Source organism: Cydia amplana, chromosome 12 (assembly GCF_948474715.1).
Source record: "Cydia amplana chromosome 12, ilCydAmpl1.1, whole genome shotgun sequence".
NCBI classification, from domain to species: domain Eukaryota; kingdom Metazoa; phylum Arthropoda; class Insecta; order Lepidoptera; family Tortricidae; genus Cydia; species Cydia amplana.
Window position 1 is genome coordinate 12151113 of NC_086080.1, and position 17538 is coordinate 12168650.

The window sequence follows — 17538 nt, forward strand, 5'->3', positions numbered from 1 at the left end:
GGCTAGCCGGTCGCTTTAGATAACCCGTGCCAGTGCTATAGATCTACCGTTGAACTGAGGGAGTTGGTAAGAAAATATTATGGTCAGCTACGGACCGGTTGAAGGGTTGTTGTTGGCTGCCTGAAACTGATTTGAATTAAGTTAAGCAAAATAAATCAGGTACCTCCCACTAGAAATCAACGCATAACTTCTTTACCATATCCGCCTGAGATAAGTGGTAGAGTTAATTTGGCTAGTGGTAGTTTGAATTCCTCAAAGGAGGCCAGTGGTAAATACCAAACTCGAAACAGCATCTTTAAAAAAAACAACAGGTTGCACTCCGGGAGTGCCGACACAAGTGAAAACTCAAAGACTAGTCCAAAATGTCTGCAGCACTATGTATAATTGACCCACCCTCCTTTCTATTGAAAAACTTTAGTTCCGAAATTGCTAGTCAGTGAGCTTGTTTAAAATTCGAAATTCAAATTTGTAGCGTTAATTGTTTAAAATTCGAATAGAATTGCAGACCTCACATCTAAATATATTTGGTCATGATATTTTGAGTTTTATTCACCAGTACTAGAGTTCACTTTTATTAGCGATTTCATCAAGATGTAGCTTTATTGAATTATATTTGAGTGACATAAAGTTAGAATGTAACTGTGAGATCCTCGTATTTCAGCCCGTACAAGATTAAAACCTTTTTCATGTAATGTCATTGAGTTTTTCTTTATTGATTTAAATGCCATCTAAATGAGTGGCCATCTAAATCTTACGGTCACGTGATCGTCTTACGCTGTCTCGAGTTTAACATTTTTTCCCCACCTCAAAAAGTGCACAGCGCCGCTAAAGAAGTTTTCACTTAAAAAATCATATATAAACTAGTTTTAGTCCCATAAATCAGCTACCTTCCACTAGAGATCACCACATAACTTCGTTACCATCCGCCTGAGATAAGTGATATACTTATTAACATTACGCTGTACTTTACCTACGCATCTTTGTTACGAATCCGATGACGCATTTTACGTTTGTTCGGTTCGATAGCGTAAGACTCGCTTGGGATTGGTAACCGTAACAAATAATTAACACAAGATCGACAAAGGATGATCTGCCCTTTCGATAATTTTTGACGATCCACATTGATTTTTACTACCACGATTAATTTTTTTAGATAACTTAACGAAATAAATAAATTAACGAAAATTATTAATTAACGAATTAGCGAAAATGTTGCAACTATACGTGTTACAACACTCTTTATGAGAAAGTGTGATGAAAATACACTTTCCTTTGTACCGTGCTCAACGCGACACCGTTTATTAATAATATATTACCTTTAACAACATACATAGATCTGCTACCACAAAAATGCTTTTATAACCCAGTTCCCCTTGTATCGATTGCCTGCATTTTCCATTCTATTTATATCTGGAAGTAGTCGGCGGCAGCGATTTCCGATACAAGCGCAATCTTGCTTTCCTATTACACTTATAATTCGAATGGTATTTTTTCAGATAGCTATTTAAATAAATAAATATTATTAGGACATTCTTACACAGATTGACTAAGTCCCACAGTAAGCTCGAGAAGGCTTGTGATGTGGGTACTCAGACAACGATATATATAATATACAAATACATAAATACATAGAAAACACCCAAGACTCAGGAACAGATATCTGTGCCCATCACACAAATAAATGCCCTTACCAGGATTCGAACCCAGGACCGCGGCTTAACAGGTAGGGTAGGCCAGTAGGCCACTAGGCCAGACCAGTCGTCGTCAGTATTTATTTAACATCTTTAACAATTCTAAAAGGAACGATTCTTATACAAAAATAAATGAACTCATCACGGAAAATTAACAATTTCAGTACCTGTGCCAAATGAACTCACCACGGGAATTTGGCGCCAAAATTGTTTACAAATTTTACAATTTTAACTTCCTACGAAACTTCTTTTAATCAACTAAATTTAAAGAGAGTTGTTACTGGCCATAAATTATCGCCATAAATAAATAATGAAAATTATAATTAATAACTACTTATTAATTATAATTAATTAGTATATTTTTTGTCGTTAAAAAAGGAAACCCCTCAATAAATTGAAGTAAATATTATTACTAACTAACATTATAAAGGGGTATGAAATAAAAAAAATAAAAATAAACACGCATGTAAAAATATATAAAAATTCATCTGAATTTCTATAACAAAGTAGAAAAAAAATAGCCGCCCGAACAGGGACTTGAACCCTGGACCCTTGGATTAAAAGTCCAATGCTCTACCGACTGAGCTATCCGGGCTATGTATAATGGGCCGAAAATACGTAATACAAGCCCGTTGACTTGTGACGTTTTGTTTCTGAGTATTTCATTGCCGTTACTTGGCAGATAATACGAGTAAGAAGGTGCATACCGTTCTACTATTTATAGACTTTAGAAAATAATATCCTCATAAGTCCCCATGTACTTGTAGAAGTACAAATTAAATTCGAGTTTTGAACTTATATACAAATAAAAGAAAGTTCCAAATTCAAGAGCGCCAAAATTGGCCTGGGTCTTACAAGGATAGGAGCAAATATTGAGTTGAGTCGTGGAATGTAAGGGAGCCCATACATTCTACGGCTCTAAAGTCTGTGCGGATTTGCGGAAAGACAAGAGTCCATACCTACTCCATACTCCATACTGACTGAGTGACTGTACCACATTGTAACTTGAGTCTTCTTACTTAGTTATTTTAATTAATTTGATTTATTTAAAATACATCTTAAATAATCAAAAAGTTAAATAAATTAAATTGATGTATGAATCAATTAATAGTACAAACTCGGTCTGGCGTTGCATGCGGTTTTGGCACTAGTGTGTAAACCCCTGATCCTACATACAAAGTAGAAATTATCTTGATTGATAGGTACCTATACTTAGACTAAGTCGTAACATAAAATATTTACAACTGTAAACCACTTTCTTGTTCAAATTATGTGCTTTGAGACGTTTTATTGAGAAGAATTAAACGCCTAATTGTATGTTTCTTTTTTCGTGAGACTCATAAAAAGTAAACATAAAAATTGTTTTAAACCCCATTGCCCATAGCAAGACTTAATAATAAACAGCATCGATGCACCCTCTACAAACATTTCACTATCGTTAGTCTTTGACCAGTGTAAGCACTTTATCAGTTATTTCAGTCGCTTATCTCGAGCCCCTGTGGCCTAATGGATAAGGCATCGGCCTCCTAAGCCGGGGACTGTGGGTTCGAGTCCCACCAGGGGTACGCGAACTTTTGTTTTATTAGAATCCGATTATTTTTAAAAGAAATTCAGTCCAGTGATGAATGCTTGCAAGAAATAAACTCACAGCAAACACCAATTGTAACGTGATACGCCGGAAAATTGCTTTTTGTTTGTTTTTCGTGAAAGCGCGGCCGTCACTGGAATTTTCGGCTGTTTATCCGATAATGTGCCCGCTGTCTGTACCCTGCTCCTATTCAACAAATCGTTTACAATCATTTATTTCTGCTAGTCCTGGGAATTATTTTAAACAAGATTTATTAGTATATACTTCAGTAGGTACCAAGTCATGCACCTTTTGTTTTAAATTTAGAGAATGTGTGTACCTAAAATAATTAAATATTTAATCTAATCTTATTCTTACAATATTAACAAATTCTGTAAATTCATTGTAATTTTTTACAAAATAAATAAGTATTTTTAACGTTAAGCCCACCCACAGGACCAAAAAAGCGATGGCGAGATGTCGTGAAAGCAGATACCTAGGCTCACACGAGACGACGCCAAGGATCGCGTAAAGTGGAGGAAAGCAAGTCGGAAAGCGGACCCTGGCAAAGGCCGGGATAACGCTAGGTAGAAGTAATTCATCTTAAACTGCAAAAATATCTAAGCTACTGTAAATATCTTCAGTGACTTCACATGATACATATTCGTATAGACCAATTTGAGTGCGTTAACTGACTGTGACTACCCTCAAAGAATGTTTAGTCGTCGTCGTCAGCAAACGTTTCTAGATTATTTAAAATTCTAAGCAAACACACTTGGATATAATATAAAGGAATAGGACACGAGTACGCATATAATATGCTTTATTACGTCGTACAGTCGCAATAAAGACCAATAGAAATTGTGAAATGCCTTCAATATTGAAAACGGCGACCCAGTTCCTGCGGTCGGGGGCGGGAGGGAGAACGGAGAGGGGGGACAATTAATACAAGCTCGTCATCTGTTTTATGAGTGGACCGGCCATACTTGTGTGTGATAGGGGCGAGAAAACTGTTTCACTGTAGCGCTCATCTACTTTTTGGAGGCATTTCGGGAAATTGTAGGGCGAGTTCGAAACGGACGCGGTGAAACATGTTTCGAGTAAGAAGATTTCACCTACAATTGTACAATGTACATATGTGGGTACATAATGAATGCGCAGTAGCCATGGTATTAAGTGTAAGTATGATGTATGCCCTAAAATAGTTACATATGTACATAGTAGGTCAGATTATGTACGATTTTCTTTCGATCTTCATGTCGTTCTGTCTTGTTTTAATAATTAAATTGATTGTTATTAACAAGGCAGTTTCTAACGTTGAGTTAATCCTTTTAATACATACGTGCGAAATGTTCGATAAAGGCTAAATCAAAATATTTATTTGCCGCGAGGCACGTGTCCGATCCGATCCGAGTCCATATTGAACTGGGAAATATCAGAGCACCTCAGGAAGAAAATCACAAGTGACAGAAGCCTTAATTCAGACCGATCTCGGCCGGACGGACGGCGGCTGACGGGTAGATTGGGTATACACTTCTAGTCTCCAGACAGACAGTATTTTATATTACATAAGGTAGGTAGGTTAATAAAATATATAATAAGTATAAACAAAGACGACATAAATTGTGATACATACCGAGACTAAATAAAAAATTTGCACGACATCTTGAAAATGTGTATACTTAAAGTGGTAATCATTTACGATGTAATACATATACAACACAGTTAAAAAATATTGGGTAGACGCGGTAAAGTGTAGGTATCTGCTCTATCCGGAGCTTTTGTCGCAGTACTATTTTAAACAGTTATTCGAGACGAATTTAACAAGTTCAATGTTCAATTCCTGTAAATTTGCTGTTTTATCAATGTCTAACTTCGATCTAAATATCGCTATCATCAAATCTGCCCGATTGTATCGTATCATAGTACAGTAGAATCCGATTAGTACGACTTCGCATATAACAACCAACCGCTTATAGCGACATAAGTATAGGCACTTGTTTGGTTTTAGTACGAGCTACTATGAAAGTACAACCGTTTATTACGACTCCGCTTATAACGACCGATCGCTTTTAACGGCGGAAATTGACTCAAAATCCGTCCGTCAAGTCCGGTTACAACGACGAGCGACGTAGTTTTTACAAATAAATAGTTGGTAAGAAGCTTAATCCGTCCCGCGCACCTAACTCCCCTCCCCCTTTTGCCTATACGCAGCAAGATGAAATAGTCATGTGACTTTTCGTAATCTTGCAAACTAAATAAAACCCAATTCCCATTTTTCAATTGAGCTTAAACTCCACATACATAATTATGTACATAAGTTAGGTACAATGCAATATTTTGGTAGGTACCTTCGAGCTGATCTATGGACACAGGATATGGACATAGGAACTGTGTGATAAAACAACGTCAGCTGGATTAGATCCCCAAGAATTACGACTTTTTATTTTTACGGGATTCGAGTAATTTGCGGACGACGAGTGGGTTGACTACGCGTACCTTGAAAAGTGGCTTCTTCTAAACACACAAGTCTCTCCATTTAAGAAAAAGTGGTGTAATACTAACGTAAATAAATATTTTAAAGGAAATGTTTTTTTTCTTTGATTGTCGCATAAGTATTAATAAATACAAAATGACGTAATTATTTTGGTAAAAAAAATATATTAAAATTGGCAGTTCGGTTTGTACGACGTCCGGTTAGTACGACGTAATATCAGCGGTCCCTTGGGCGTCGTTATAACCGGACTCTACTGTATTTATTAGGTAATCTAGGAACCAGAATCACATTACGCCAATTTTCATCTTAACCGGACCTACTGACACCAATGATTTATAACTCAAGATAGGTTATAGGCGTTCCAAAATTGAAGCGCTTAACTTGTGACAAATTGGACAAGTTTCCTTTAGTCGCGGCTGGACAAGCGAGGAATGTGCACGTGCTAACGAGCTCCCGCACACCGAAAGAGAAAGGGTCGACCTTATGTTTAACAACGAGTGTGACAAAAATGAATGGTATGAGAAAATTAATCAAAAATAACAGATTTCTTCGTAGGCACAGAAATAAATATGGAAGTATTTTTTGTGCTCCTCAAGTATGAGTATAACCTATCTATGGTTATATAATATAATTGACTGACACTGGTCGAAAAATTATTTGCAAAATTTTGAAGTTGTTACATAAGCACAGCAAGTTAAATAAATACAAGATTGTAGAATTAACAATTGTTTTATTTTCCTATGTTATATTGAGAACACTACCTAATATATATACCTATCGTAGTCTACATATCTGTATCTATATAGATAGATTAGGAAATAAATAAATATAATATTCATGGATGGATAAGACAAAAAAAGAGTTTGAGATTTAATAAAATCAGCCAAGTCGCTTTTTTCCTTCCGATTATAAAACCCAATGAAATATCTCAACTCATACATGTCTTCACTACATTCGAATGCTGCAAGACTTGCAAGAGATCTTGCATATCCTGAGACAGCGGAAGTAATATCCTGAACTTCAAGTTTTGCTCGCGTCGTTACTTATAAGCTCTCTTATACATATTAAGTGACATCCTTTCGCTTCGACGGCTATAGTATAATTAGCAATAGAAATTCCATGGAATTGAAAAAGTGGAAAGTCTCGTACTTACCGTTATGCGACCAAATATTCTGTTCTGTGTTATGGATGACTCACGCTAGACCGGGCCGTGTCCGGGCCGGGGCGTCTGACATGTCATTTTCTATGACGGCGGATCGGTGATCAGTTGATCACGTGGTGCGATCCATAGAAAACGAAGCGCCGGAAGCTTTGGCCCGGCCATCCGTACTTACCTCAATAAATAAAGGCTCGTAAAGATGTAGAAATCAAAATCAAATCAAATATCATTTATTTACAGGCAACTAAGGCCTATAGTACCTACATCCCTTACAAACTAATAACACTATCATATAAACGTATACAATAAAAATCTTATAAGCTGAAAAAATCATGTCGGCGACACAGTTTTCTGTCGCGGTGTAGGATTAGACAGATACCCAGCGACAAAGCAGGTAGTTGTTTCTGAATACAACGTGGACATTTGACATTACCTACTTCCTACTTTTAGCAGATGTTGTAACTATCTGCGCCAAAATCATCTGTAAGAACTATTATATAATACGGATATAAGTAATCTGTGGCGATAGTGTTTTCATCGCTACCAGCTTGTGTCACTCTTATGTCATTTTTTTATTCAAGTACACAAGAAATAATAAATAGACTCGGGTCAGACGCACTTACGCAGACTTGACACAAATTTATTTAAGCTTTTCCGAACGGTGATTACTATAGGTATGCACAACAAAATAACGAATTTCTATTGTGTTACTGTGTTACTTTCCCTACATCTGTATCTATTTCACAGAACCTATTATTGTTACAGCTCAATTCAAGCCTGTAAGTTATGGTCATTTGGGTTTAAAGCGAGCCTAAGACTATTGACTGTGTAGTGAGTTAAGTTGTTTTAGAATAGGCTATTGAATTCGATATTATTTCCTGCTTAGCGCGGGCATGGCGCCGACAGCACCGCGGGAGTACTGTCACTTGCTTGTCACCGGCAGCGGGGAAACAATGCTGTTTATTTCCATGTAATAACCATCGGTATTGCTATCGGATGTCCGCGGCAGGAGCCGGCTTATTCTACATTTTGATAAGGGAGCCGGCTGCCACACAAATGGAAAGATAATCCTATTTATGTATTCACGAACTATGAAACCGCCGACGATTTATAATCCTGAACTAAAGAGAGTACTTAAGTACGCTTCAAGGCTTTAAATTAGCCTTTTGCACTTTCTTTTATTCAGCAATAAGCAACCAGGCAATATAGTCATGTCCAAATCTAGCTCTAGATGTACTTATCTACAATTTGCTCAGGAGGATTTCAACACATCTAAGACGTTGGTTACCTACCTACTCGTAGCGAAGCGTCAGTTACTAGATTGTTTTGTTTTGGTACACTAGTGCGAAAAGTTAATTAGTTGGGAACAGCGAGGGCGAAACGAGCACGAGGCGATCTCCTACTATACATATAATATACATACGTACAGATAACACCTTTCTCGAAATTCTCACAAAACTGTACATAAAAAAACCTAGGTACAGCTTTGTGAGGTCTGCCTAATTTATTTTAGATAAGTATCGTTAAATTAGTACGACGGCGTTGTTAACACATCTCACAAAATAGAAACTGTGTTGGTTGCCGTACTTTGCACATATCCAATAGGTAGGTTTCCTAAAATAAAATATAGAATTACTTATGTGCTCCACCGAAAGGAACCTTACACGAATATGGTATTTATTACAATTTACGGATATCTCAACATTTATGTTTATGAAGTTTCGCGCAGTAACGTAATGGTGAGTTCGCTCGTCGTTAATTTTACGATGGGCTAAAGTTATTGGGGCCAAGCACTTTAGTGTTTAATGCGACATTTGCAGGTTACTGTATCATTTCGACACTAGGTTATCAAAATAAATCGATTTTAGCATTTATATGTCCTTTAGGTTTAAAATGAAAATTGTCAACTGTTAGTTTTTCTGGCAAGAAGGATGAAAAATACTCTTAGAAACATGATTATTATGCCGAAACCGAAACCAAAAATTCGGTCGGACACTATTAATACCTAAAAATTCAATAGACCAATCATAAATCGGTAAATCCGACTCAAGTTACGATTTGGCAATGAAGTGTTCAAATTTAAAATTTAAGCAGCAGGTTGTTCAAGTATCAAAGTTCTTACACTAAATCCAGATTTGCTTTATTATGATCGATTTCCAATAACTAAACATTACATTTGTATTGTGCTTCTAGCTTTGAAACGGCTGGTTCGCCAGCGACCGGCGCCGCGCTCTCGTAAACCGGCCACTAGATGGCGGTGCCCGTTTTACGGCCGCGTGCGCAACGAGCTGTAATGGAGCTACAATATTGACAGACCATTAATTCGGCAGGAAATTGTGCTGAAGTCGCTAGCTGCAGGTGATTGTGAACTTTTCAAATTACCCGCGAGCACGCGGTTGTTTCCACTTCAAATAAACGTTAGCTCTCGACGCTGAGTTGAACAAACTCGACGGGCTACGGTACCGGTTCATCAAATTGCTTACCAAGCATTCGCTTTAAACGAATCACCAGTTCCGTAACAAATACATATAAGTAATCAGATATCAAACTACACCGGTTCGACTGAGACAAGTGCTCGCCTGCTCGGTATGAAACGTGCGGTTGCGGAGTGCAGGCTCACTAAATAAATGCAAAAATAGAGTAAGGCAGAAGCTGCTATGGTGATTAAAGTGTTGAACCTTATATAATTGTCAATTGAATACGAGTAAGTCTATGAAGCTGTTATTGTTTTACCTACCTAGGTACCCCTACCCTAAAATAAGCAAACGATTTCCATAGAAAAAAAAAACCCACCAAAAACATTTTCATGTAAATTGTTGCCAAGACGAAATCATAAGGCTCGCGCTGTCAAAAAGTTATCAGATCTCTTCTAGAGCCAAGGTTCTAACTCTACAAGCCCTAACTTCACAAACTCTACGCCTTAGTTAAGATATGTGGATTGGCCGTTTCGTTACTACAAGAAATATTGTATAATACAAAATAATGAATAGTGAATAAATTGGAAAAATATTTGGGATATCGAGGTCGGTTAGGATCAAGAAGCTTAGGTATAAAAAGCACTAGACACTAGACTAGAGGTTAGGCACCCGTCGAACAGAGATTTAGACATTCAACAGAACCATCCAAAGAAAAAAGACAATAAGTGCATGCCTCAAAATGTGCAGTTGCGTGCAATTCTTGTGTTTGTATAAGCATCTTGGTTAGCAAGAAATCATTGGAACACTGATGTTCGCGAGCAGCGCCCCCTGGGCCCCGACCGGCGACAGAGGGACATATTCTTTTAATTAAGCCGGCCGCGTCGTAACTTTTACGAGCCCCGTGATTTAACTATTATTTGTCATCAATCCGATGGCCAGGCAAATAGCGCTGACGGCGTGTAGCGAATAAAACTTAACGTGTCGGCATTTATGTGGGTATTTGAGCGCTTTTATTTGCGAAACAATTTCTTGTCAATGATCATCATCATCTTCCTCGCGTTGTCCCGGCATTTTGCCACGGCTCAAGGGAGCCTGGGGTCCGCTTGGCGACGAATCCCAGTAATTCGCGTGGGCACTAGTTTTTACGAAAGCGACTGCCATCTGACCTTCCAACCCAGAGGGTAAACTAGGCCCGTATTGGGATTAGTCCGGTTTCCTCACGATGACGACGATTTCTTGTCAATTATATTAAATAAAATATTAGTTATTATAATAATTAATTCTCCAGGACTATACTAATTGTATTAGGTACATTAAATTTGAAGTTTAAATGCGATGGACCGACGAAGTTAAAGCTTTCACCGGGTCACCTTTAAATCTGTGCATGCGGAATGCAATAAATAGAGAGGTCAACCAGATCTTGACAGTAGAAAAAGGCGGCAAATTTGAAAAATGTAGGCGCGAAGGGATATCGTCCCATAGAAAATTTGAATTTCGCGCCTTTTTTTACTGACAAGATTTGGTTGACCACAGCTATATGTATACGACGAAGATTACGTATTACGTCGCAGGACCGTATTCGTTTACCTACATAGCAAATATCCTAAAAATAGACGTTAGCTTTATTGCCAGTCGTCACGTTTTATTGCACGAAGCAACCTTTCTTGTATTATCGCGTTTTATTATTCCAATAATGATATCACTTCTGGCCCTCCTTTCCTTTTTATTTGAAGTTAAAAGGCTATTTTAAAGACATGGATAACGAAGTTATTTGAATTTTCAAACTCATTTAAATTAAAAACTTAGGTACTTAATTCGGGTTGACATTTCATTACTAGCGCCATCTATGTCTAACTTATATAACTATTTTACATCCTGCCATCTGTTGTGGAATAGTACCTGTATGCAAGAGTTTAGTTTCAACTAACGCCGGTAGATGGCGTACAATATATCATCAAGCTACTCGCCAATAGATGGCGTTAACAACAAATTTTAAAAATACATTGCATTCATCACATTCATTGGTAAGGAGAAATGCAGCAAATCCCTCTCTCCCTCTGATCTCACCAAAATTATAAGTTATTGTTGTTACCTATTATATAATTCATTTGTGCTTGGTAGATGTTGGTAGGAATAGAAATGTAAAATTGTTATAAGTTTATAATTACCTCGCCTAGAAATAAATAAATATATAATAAATTACTATTTCTAAATAAATTACTTTTATACTGAACTAGACAATGCTGACGCTAGAAATAGTAAAAAAAAATTGGAAACAGATAATTTAAGTTATTTATTCGATCATACCAAAGTCCGTCTAAGCTAACTTTGCACCAATTTGAACAGAACAAAGTCAGTCAGTGTCATATTGTCATAGAAATTTGACATTAATGATGACATTGCCATAAGTACTTTGTTATTGCAAATGCCTTGGTCCGACTCAAGCACTTACCTCCATGTTAGATTAGTGTGTTTCCACGTCGCCCCTTGAAAGGCAAACCGCTTCTTTCTGGTGGAGTTTTCTTCGTAACCTTCTCTGTCGGGCCGTCCACACCGTCTCTTACTCAGGAGCTCTTTCGTGGCTTCGTCGACTTCGCCTGTCACCGGTATGCCGCCAAATTCCTGAAAATTATAAGAAAATGTTGCACTAAAAAAGTTATACAGGAATGCATTCCCTAACATACCCTACAACAATAGATATAGCTATAGGTAGTAAGTACCCACTTTTAAGACTTGCCGTCAGTGAACGGAAATATCCGTTCACTGCTTGCCGTAGTTTTGACTTTTGGCGGTGCGACCGATATCAGAAAGATGACAGATAAATACTATATCGTGCGAGATATTATTGTGATTTGTTAGATGAATTTCGCGAACGCCTTATTTAGTTGCAGCTAATTTTAGACTCGCATATTTTAGCGAAGCAAATTTTTATGTTGGTTATATTTTGCGAATGCCTTATTTAGTTGCAGCGGATTTCAGGGTCGCTCGAACGCCTCGTCATACTCGGTAGAGGCGCCCGCTCAGCACGTTCTGCACCTCGGGCCGCCCACGTTACCCACGTACCTACCCGAACTTCTGGAGGTAGTCTGTCTGCAATAACCATGTTATACCTGCAACGTTTTGATCGCGATCCTGAAGTCGTCCTCGTAGTACTCGGCGGAAGCCCCGCTCACCAGGTTCTGCACCTCGGGCCGCCCCGTCTGAAGGTACCCGAACTTCTGGAGGTAGTCTGTCTGAAATTAAACAGAGTAAAAACATTAATTATGCTTTGATACTTTATTATGAAAATTGGTCAGGAACTACAGAAATCATCATACTAGTCATAATAATCCTAATTTATTTCAATTACCTTGACTTTTTGGCAAGATAGGTACTGGGCGCCACACAAAGCACACAAAGGAATAATTATGTATAAAAGAATCCCTCGGAGTAAGTACCTAATTATCGTAGTCATAGGGAGTGTAGTGGCAACGAAACCCCTAAGATTCTAAATGTTTTGCCTAACTGTTGGCTTTTAATACAATATTGAACATATTATACAACTTAACAAAATTTATACAAAGCTACTAGCGAGTTTAAATAGAATGTGGGTAAAGTTCATTAGAGATTTAGTCAATGCACAAATTTAAAAGACACATACCTATAGGTAGATATATACAGTTAGGTAGCTCGTGACTGTACTTAGTACACTTAGGTTCAAAAAGGTAAGTATTAGAAACTCCACGGGGTCGTGGCTAAAAATATATTTTAATTGAAATCCCTCATTAACCTGAATAAACACCCTCATCAAACATGCCCTTTTCCATCTTTTCGTTATTCATGGCACGGAGTCTTCACGCGGCATGTTTACACGACACTCATAATGGAATAAATGAACGTCTTTGTGCCTTTCTGTTTAGATTTTCATTCTTATCTACCCTTATCTGGGCAGGTAAGGGTATTTAAACAAAACGATGCGGTGGGGACAACCCTGGGGATTCTATAAATTTAGAATTACTTATTTGGTAATATAAAGTCTCTTTTCTTACCACCTTTTCCATGTTTGCTACTTATGTCAGTAAAAGGTGACAACCTTAAGACGAAACAGGAGCTGAGATTTAAATATTTTAGGTAAATATACCCGTCTCGCTAACGCAAGCGGCTCCTAAAACTAGTGCGATAAGGACAAGGCGAAAAATCCTGCGTAAAAATATCAAAAATCGAGGTTTTGTACTCGACTGTTTCCTCCTCCAAAACTTAACCAATTGTAATCAAATTTGGAAATCTAAATGATTATAAAATTGTCTGTGTCGGACCGTTTTGCTTTTTTGGCTAATTGATATCAGTGTTGAATACCACGCCTCTCATTGCGGAAAAGTCAATTAGGCCATTTTGGCCATCTTTGAAGGGCTCTAGTGCCTTAAAAAACAAGAAAAGCAAAACGGTCCGACACAGATATTGACAATATTAATCTGTGTTGAAAAAATCATTGCTCTAGCCATGGACCTAGAATATTACGGACAGAGTTTCGCTTACAACACAACTGTGATTCCAACATCCACCAGTTTCATAGTATTTACGCGTGACACACACACATTGACAGCCCACATCCACCAGTCTGCCGTCAGACGAGTCGAAACGTCATTGAAGTAAACATGTCGAAGAAAAATATAAAATATGCCGGCATGCGTAGTTAAATCCTGCTAGAATTGTACCGATCGAAAGAAAAAAAGTCACGGAATAACTTTTCATACTTAAGTTTATCAATTAGTACGTAAAATCACGATAATTTGTTGTTTATAAATTACCAAACTGCAAAACAGGAGTGTGACCAGTAACATGAATAGGGTAATTTCCCGAAAGTAGGGTAATTGATACCCTTCTTATTAAATCATTATGTATTAAGAGATCATTTAGGTAAATGGTTAAATTATTGATTGTGCATTTCAAACTAGGTCGGTATGGTAATTTCCGATACTAAGGAGCGATACTTAACGTTTGTTTGTTATGTATTATAATTTTTTTGTTGAAAACCAGATATGTTTCAAATTAAATGTATAAATTAAAAAAAACATGACGAACTGATTTCATTACGATGCTAAATATCATTAGGTATTGAAAATAATGTTTGCACAAAGTAATTGTGCAATATTGCGCATTTTCAAGACCTATAAAATCAGATACGTACACACCTTTTTTATTGTCTAACGTAAAACTATACTAATTTTTTTATTTGAAAACAAGGACGATATTAAAAATAATTGTTTCACCATTAGGGGAGAATTTGTGTTACATGGTAACACTCATCTACACGCACACATTCAAACCGTCCGCCATTGCAGTGTCACAGTTTGTCTTAGGTGACAGTCCGTCCGTAATATTATAGGTCCATGGCTCTAGCTTCAAAACCCACGGAGGAAACAGTCGAGTACGTTTGTATGGAGAAATGACCACTCCTGTTGGCTCTTATTATTATAATGAAGAGTTTGAGATTTAGACGCAAATCTGGAGTGCAATGTCTAAGTCTTATAACTTACCGATATAACGCGAAAACATATCAATATACCAAACACTACTACCAAAAATGATCCCTGATGGTCCTGAATTAAATGAATTTATTATTATTTTATTAATATTTCCTTCGATTTATTGGCCGTATACGTCACAATAATGTCTAGTTAATAGCTTTTCCGATTTAAGATTTTAGGCCAAGTTTTGCTAACATGATGTAAACAACAGAGATGTGAAAAATACTTTATAAAAAGTATTTAAATACAAAATACAAATACTTCCTTGATATACCTACTATTTCAAATGCAAAATACAAAATAGTTTTTGAATTTGTATTTAATACAAAATACGAAATAGGTATTTTCAAAATACTTTTTAAAAATACAAATACTTTGCGATAAAAGGTACTCTGAATAGTGAATACCTAGTCTGAATTAAAAAGTATACTCAGAATATCCGAATTGAAAAGACTCTATTCATTCTTTGAAAACAGTGTGTCAATCAGTCCTCTATCTAAAGTGCAAATTTCTAGTTGTTTGCTCATATTAACCGGAAGGATGGATGGATGATGGTTTATAACGGACAATTTTTAAAAGCATTAATTTAGATTTGTAATGTTTTACAGCTAGTATAATGCCTCTCGTTAGTGTGATGAAAACGTCTCGTTTGTGCAGAAAAGTTTCATCAGGGCAGAAAAGTTTGTTCTCCTCTCGTACATTGAAACCCTCGCAACACTCAAGATTCCACTTTTTTAACCACTCGCTACGCTTGTGGTCATGTGCGACGTTACTAAACAGATTCAACAGTATGAGAGAGTTGCCAGGATTGTAACATCAGAAGAGATTGTAACTCCTACCTACATTACCTAATACTATAAAGTATTTTGTATTTTGAAAATAGAAAATAGGTCCCAAAAACTATTTCAAATAAAATACAAAATACTTTTCTTCAAAAGGTATTTAAATACAAAATACAAAATAGGTATTTTGCATTTAGTATTTGCATTTTAAATACAAGTATTTCAAATAAGTCACATCTCTGGTAAACAAACATTAAAGTTAACATAAAATACACCTGTACTGACAGGTATGGAAAACAAAATTTAATTTGAATAAGTATCAAAAGAGAAGTAAGTATTGTTGAGCGAAGTCGAACCGTAGGTGTCATTCTAATCGTTTACAGAGTATAGGCGAGTCTGTTGCTCCGCGAACCAGTGATGTTAAATACGTTTTTAGATTACGCATATTTGTCAGGGCTTTCGAGTTCCAGTTAGACTGGTTGGCCAAGAACTTGACCTGCCAGCGTTCTATCCATCATTATAGGAACATACGACCGGAGCCGCAGCCCGCGGCGTGAGTTTTGTTTGCCGAGGATCCTTGGCTTCTCAACTAATAATGAAGACTTTGTTTAAGCAATCTGCGGTCTATTATTCACTTCCTTAACTTATCTCAGTCCTAAATACTTTTGCGGGTTCTGTTTATTTGCATACGCTAGAGGGCCGGTGTACCTAACTACCCAAGATGGACAATTTAAGGTAAATTAAGGCAATTTCAGCCTCCTTTTATGGGATGGAGGCGTTTACTTATTTAAATGAAAGGGATTCTCCCGGTAAACAGACGAACATCTGTAGCCCCACATAAGTAACGAGGTAACGTTACGTTTTCAGTTATACCGAGTTTTATGGGCAATAATTATGTGCGCGCATCAGTGTCTCAGTTCGCAATTTATTTTAATTGAATTGAGGCTTGATTACTAAACAAATAAGTTGCATAAATTAAGTAGGCAGTTAACGAGCGGCATGTGAAATACGGCGAAACGTTTTGCGTTTACAGAATGGCACTTACGATGATGGATATCGTTATTCCTCCCCATTACATCGGATTAGGAGAGGCGCAGGTCAGGTCAGCAGGCCTTCAATAAATCTGCCGGACACTACATCCATAAAATATCGCTAATTTTCCAGCAGTTACCAGAAATGGAACCGTGTTAATTGATAGCCATTTTGTGAAAATTTATTGTTAGTCGATCGTCCTGGCTTTTCCATTTATTGGGAAATCTACGCGTGTCGCTGTCGAACTGTCCGCCCCAAAACTATTTTAGGTTAGGTTTATGTTTATGTTGTAGCTACAACTTCAAGTTTAATTAACGACATTAATTAACACAAAACAATCTAAAGTATCTAAACGACTATATAAGTAATTCAGAATAGAGCCCGTACCATAGTCACTGTCGTCACTGTCAGTGTAAAAATTGACAAATACGCTATCGAGAACGTAATTTAGTATCTATACATCTCGCTCGCAAGTCGCAATAATATGCGAGTACGAGCGAGAAAGTAAATTACGTTCTCGACGGCGTTTAGGTCAGTGCCAAACTGGTGGTAACGACACTGAGATTATTTTGTTTTGTGTCTATAATTAGAAAAATTGCTCGAATATTATTGGCCGTGTTTGGTTAACCTTTTAACCCCAACAAAGGCTGCAGATAACTGATTGCTTAATTTATATATTCTTTTTGTAATGATCAGTTTTTTTTTACTTTACCCATTTAGATAAAAGAGATACCATGCCGTGAATTTAGTAGGTAGATGCATTAGAAGATACCTCACTAGAGATGGGCGCCGGCGGGTAAATACCGGGAAAATACCCAAAACTACCCAATCTACCCGATATTTACCCGTATCTACCCAAATTGTTGGGTATTTAAAATTTGTTCGT

The 17538-nt window shown here is 37.1% G+C and overlaps 1 protein-coding gene and 2 non-coding genes across 3 annotated transcripts in view; 1 reads left to right on the forward strand and 2 right to left on the reverse strand.

The window, feature by feature from the left end:
- Positions 1 to 17538, reverse strand: part of LOC134653032 (matrix metalloproteinase-2) — a 234367-nt gene that overhangs the window by 129534 nt on the left and 87295 nt on the right. The window contains exons 3-4 of the mRNA XM_063508313.1: positions 12442 to 12564; positions 11784 to 11953 (exon numbers count right to left, since the gene is read on the reverse strand). Of these exons, the coding sequence (XP_063364383.1) occupies positions 11784 to 11953; positions 12442 to 12564 (293 nt within the window). The remainder of the gene's footprint in view (positions 1 to 11783; positions 11954 to 12441; positions 12565 to 17538) is intronic.
- On the reverse strand, positions 2214 to 2286 carry Trnak-uuu (transfer RNA lysine (anticodon UUU)). Its single transcript has one exon. It is a non-coding gene; the product is annotated as a tRNA-Lys (tRNA).
- On the forward strand, positions 3184 to 3256 carry Trnar-ccu (transfer RNA arginine (anticodon CCU)). The gene has a single exon. It is a non-coding gene; the product is annotated as a tRNA-Arg (tRNA).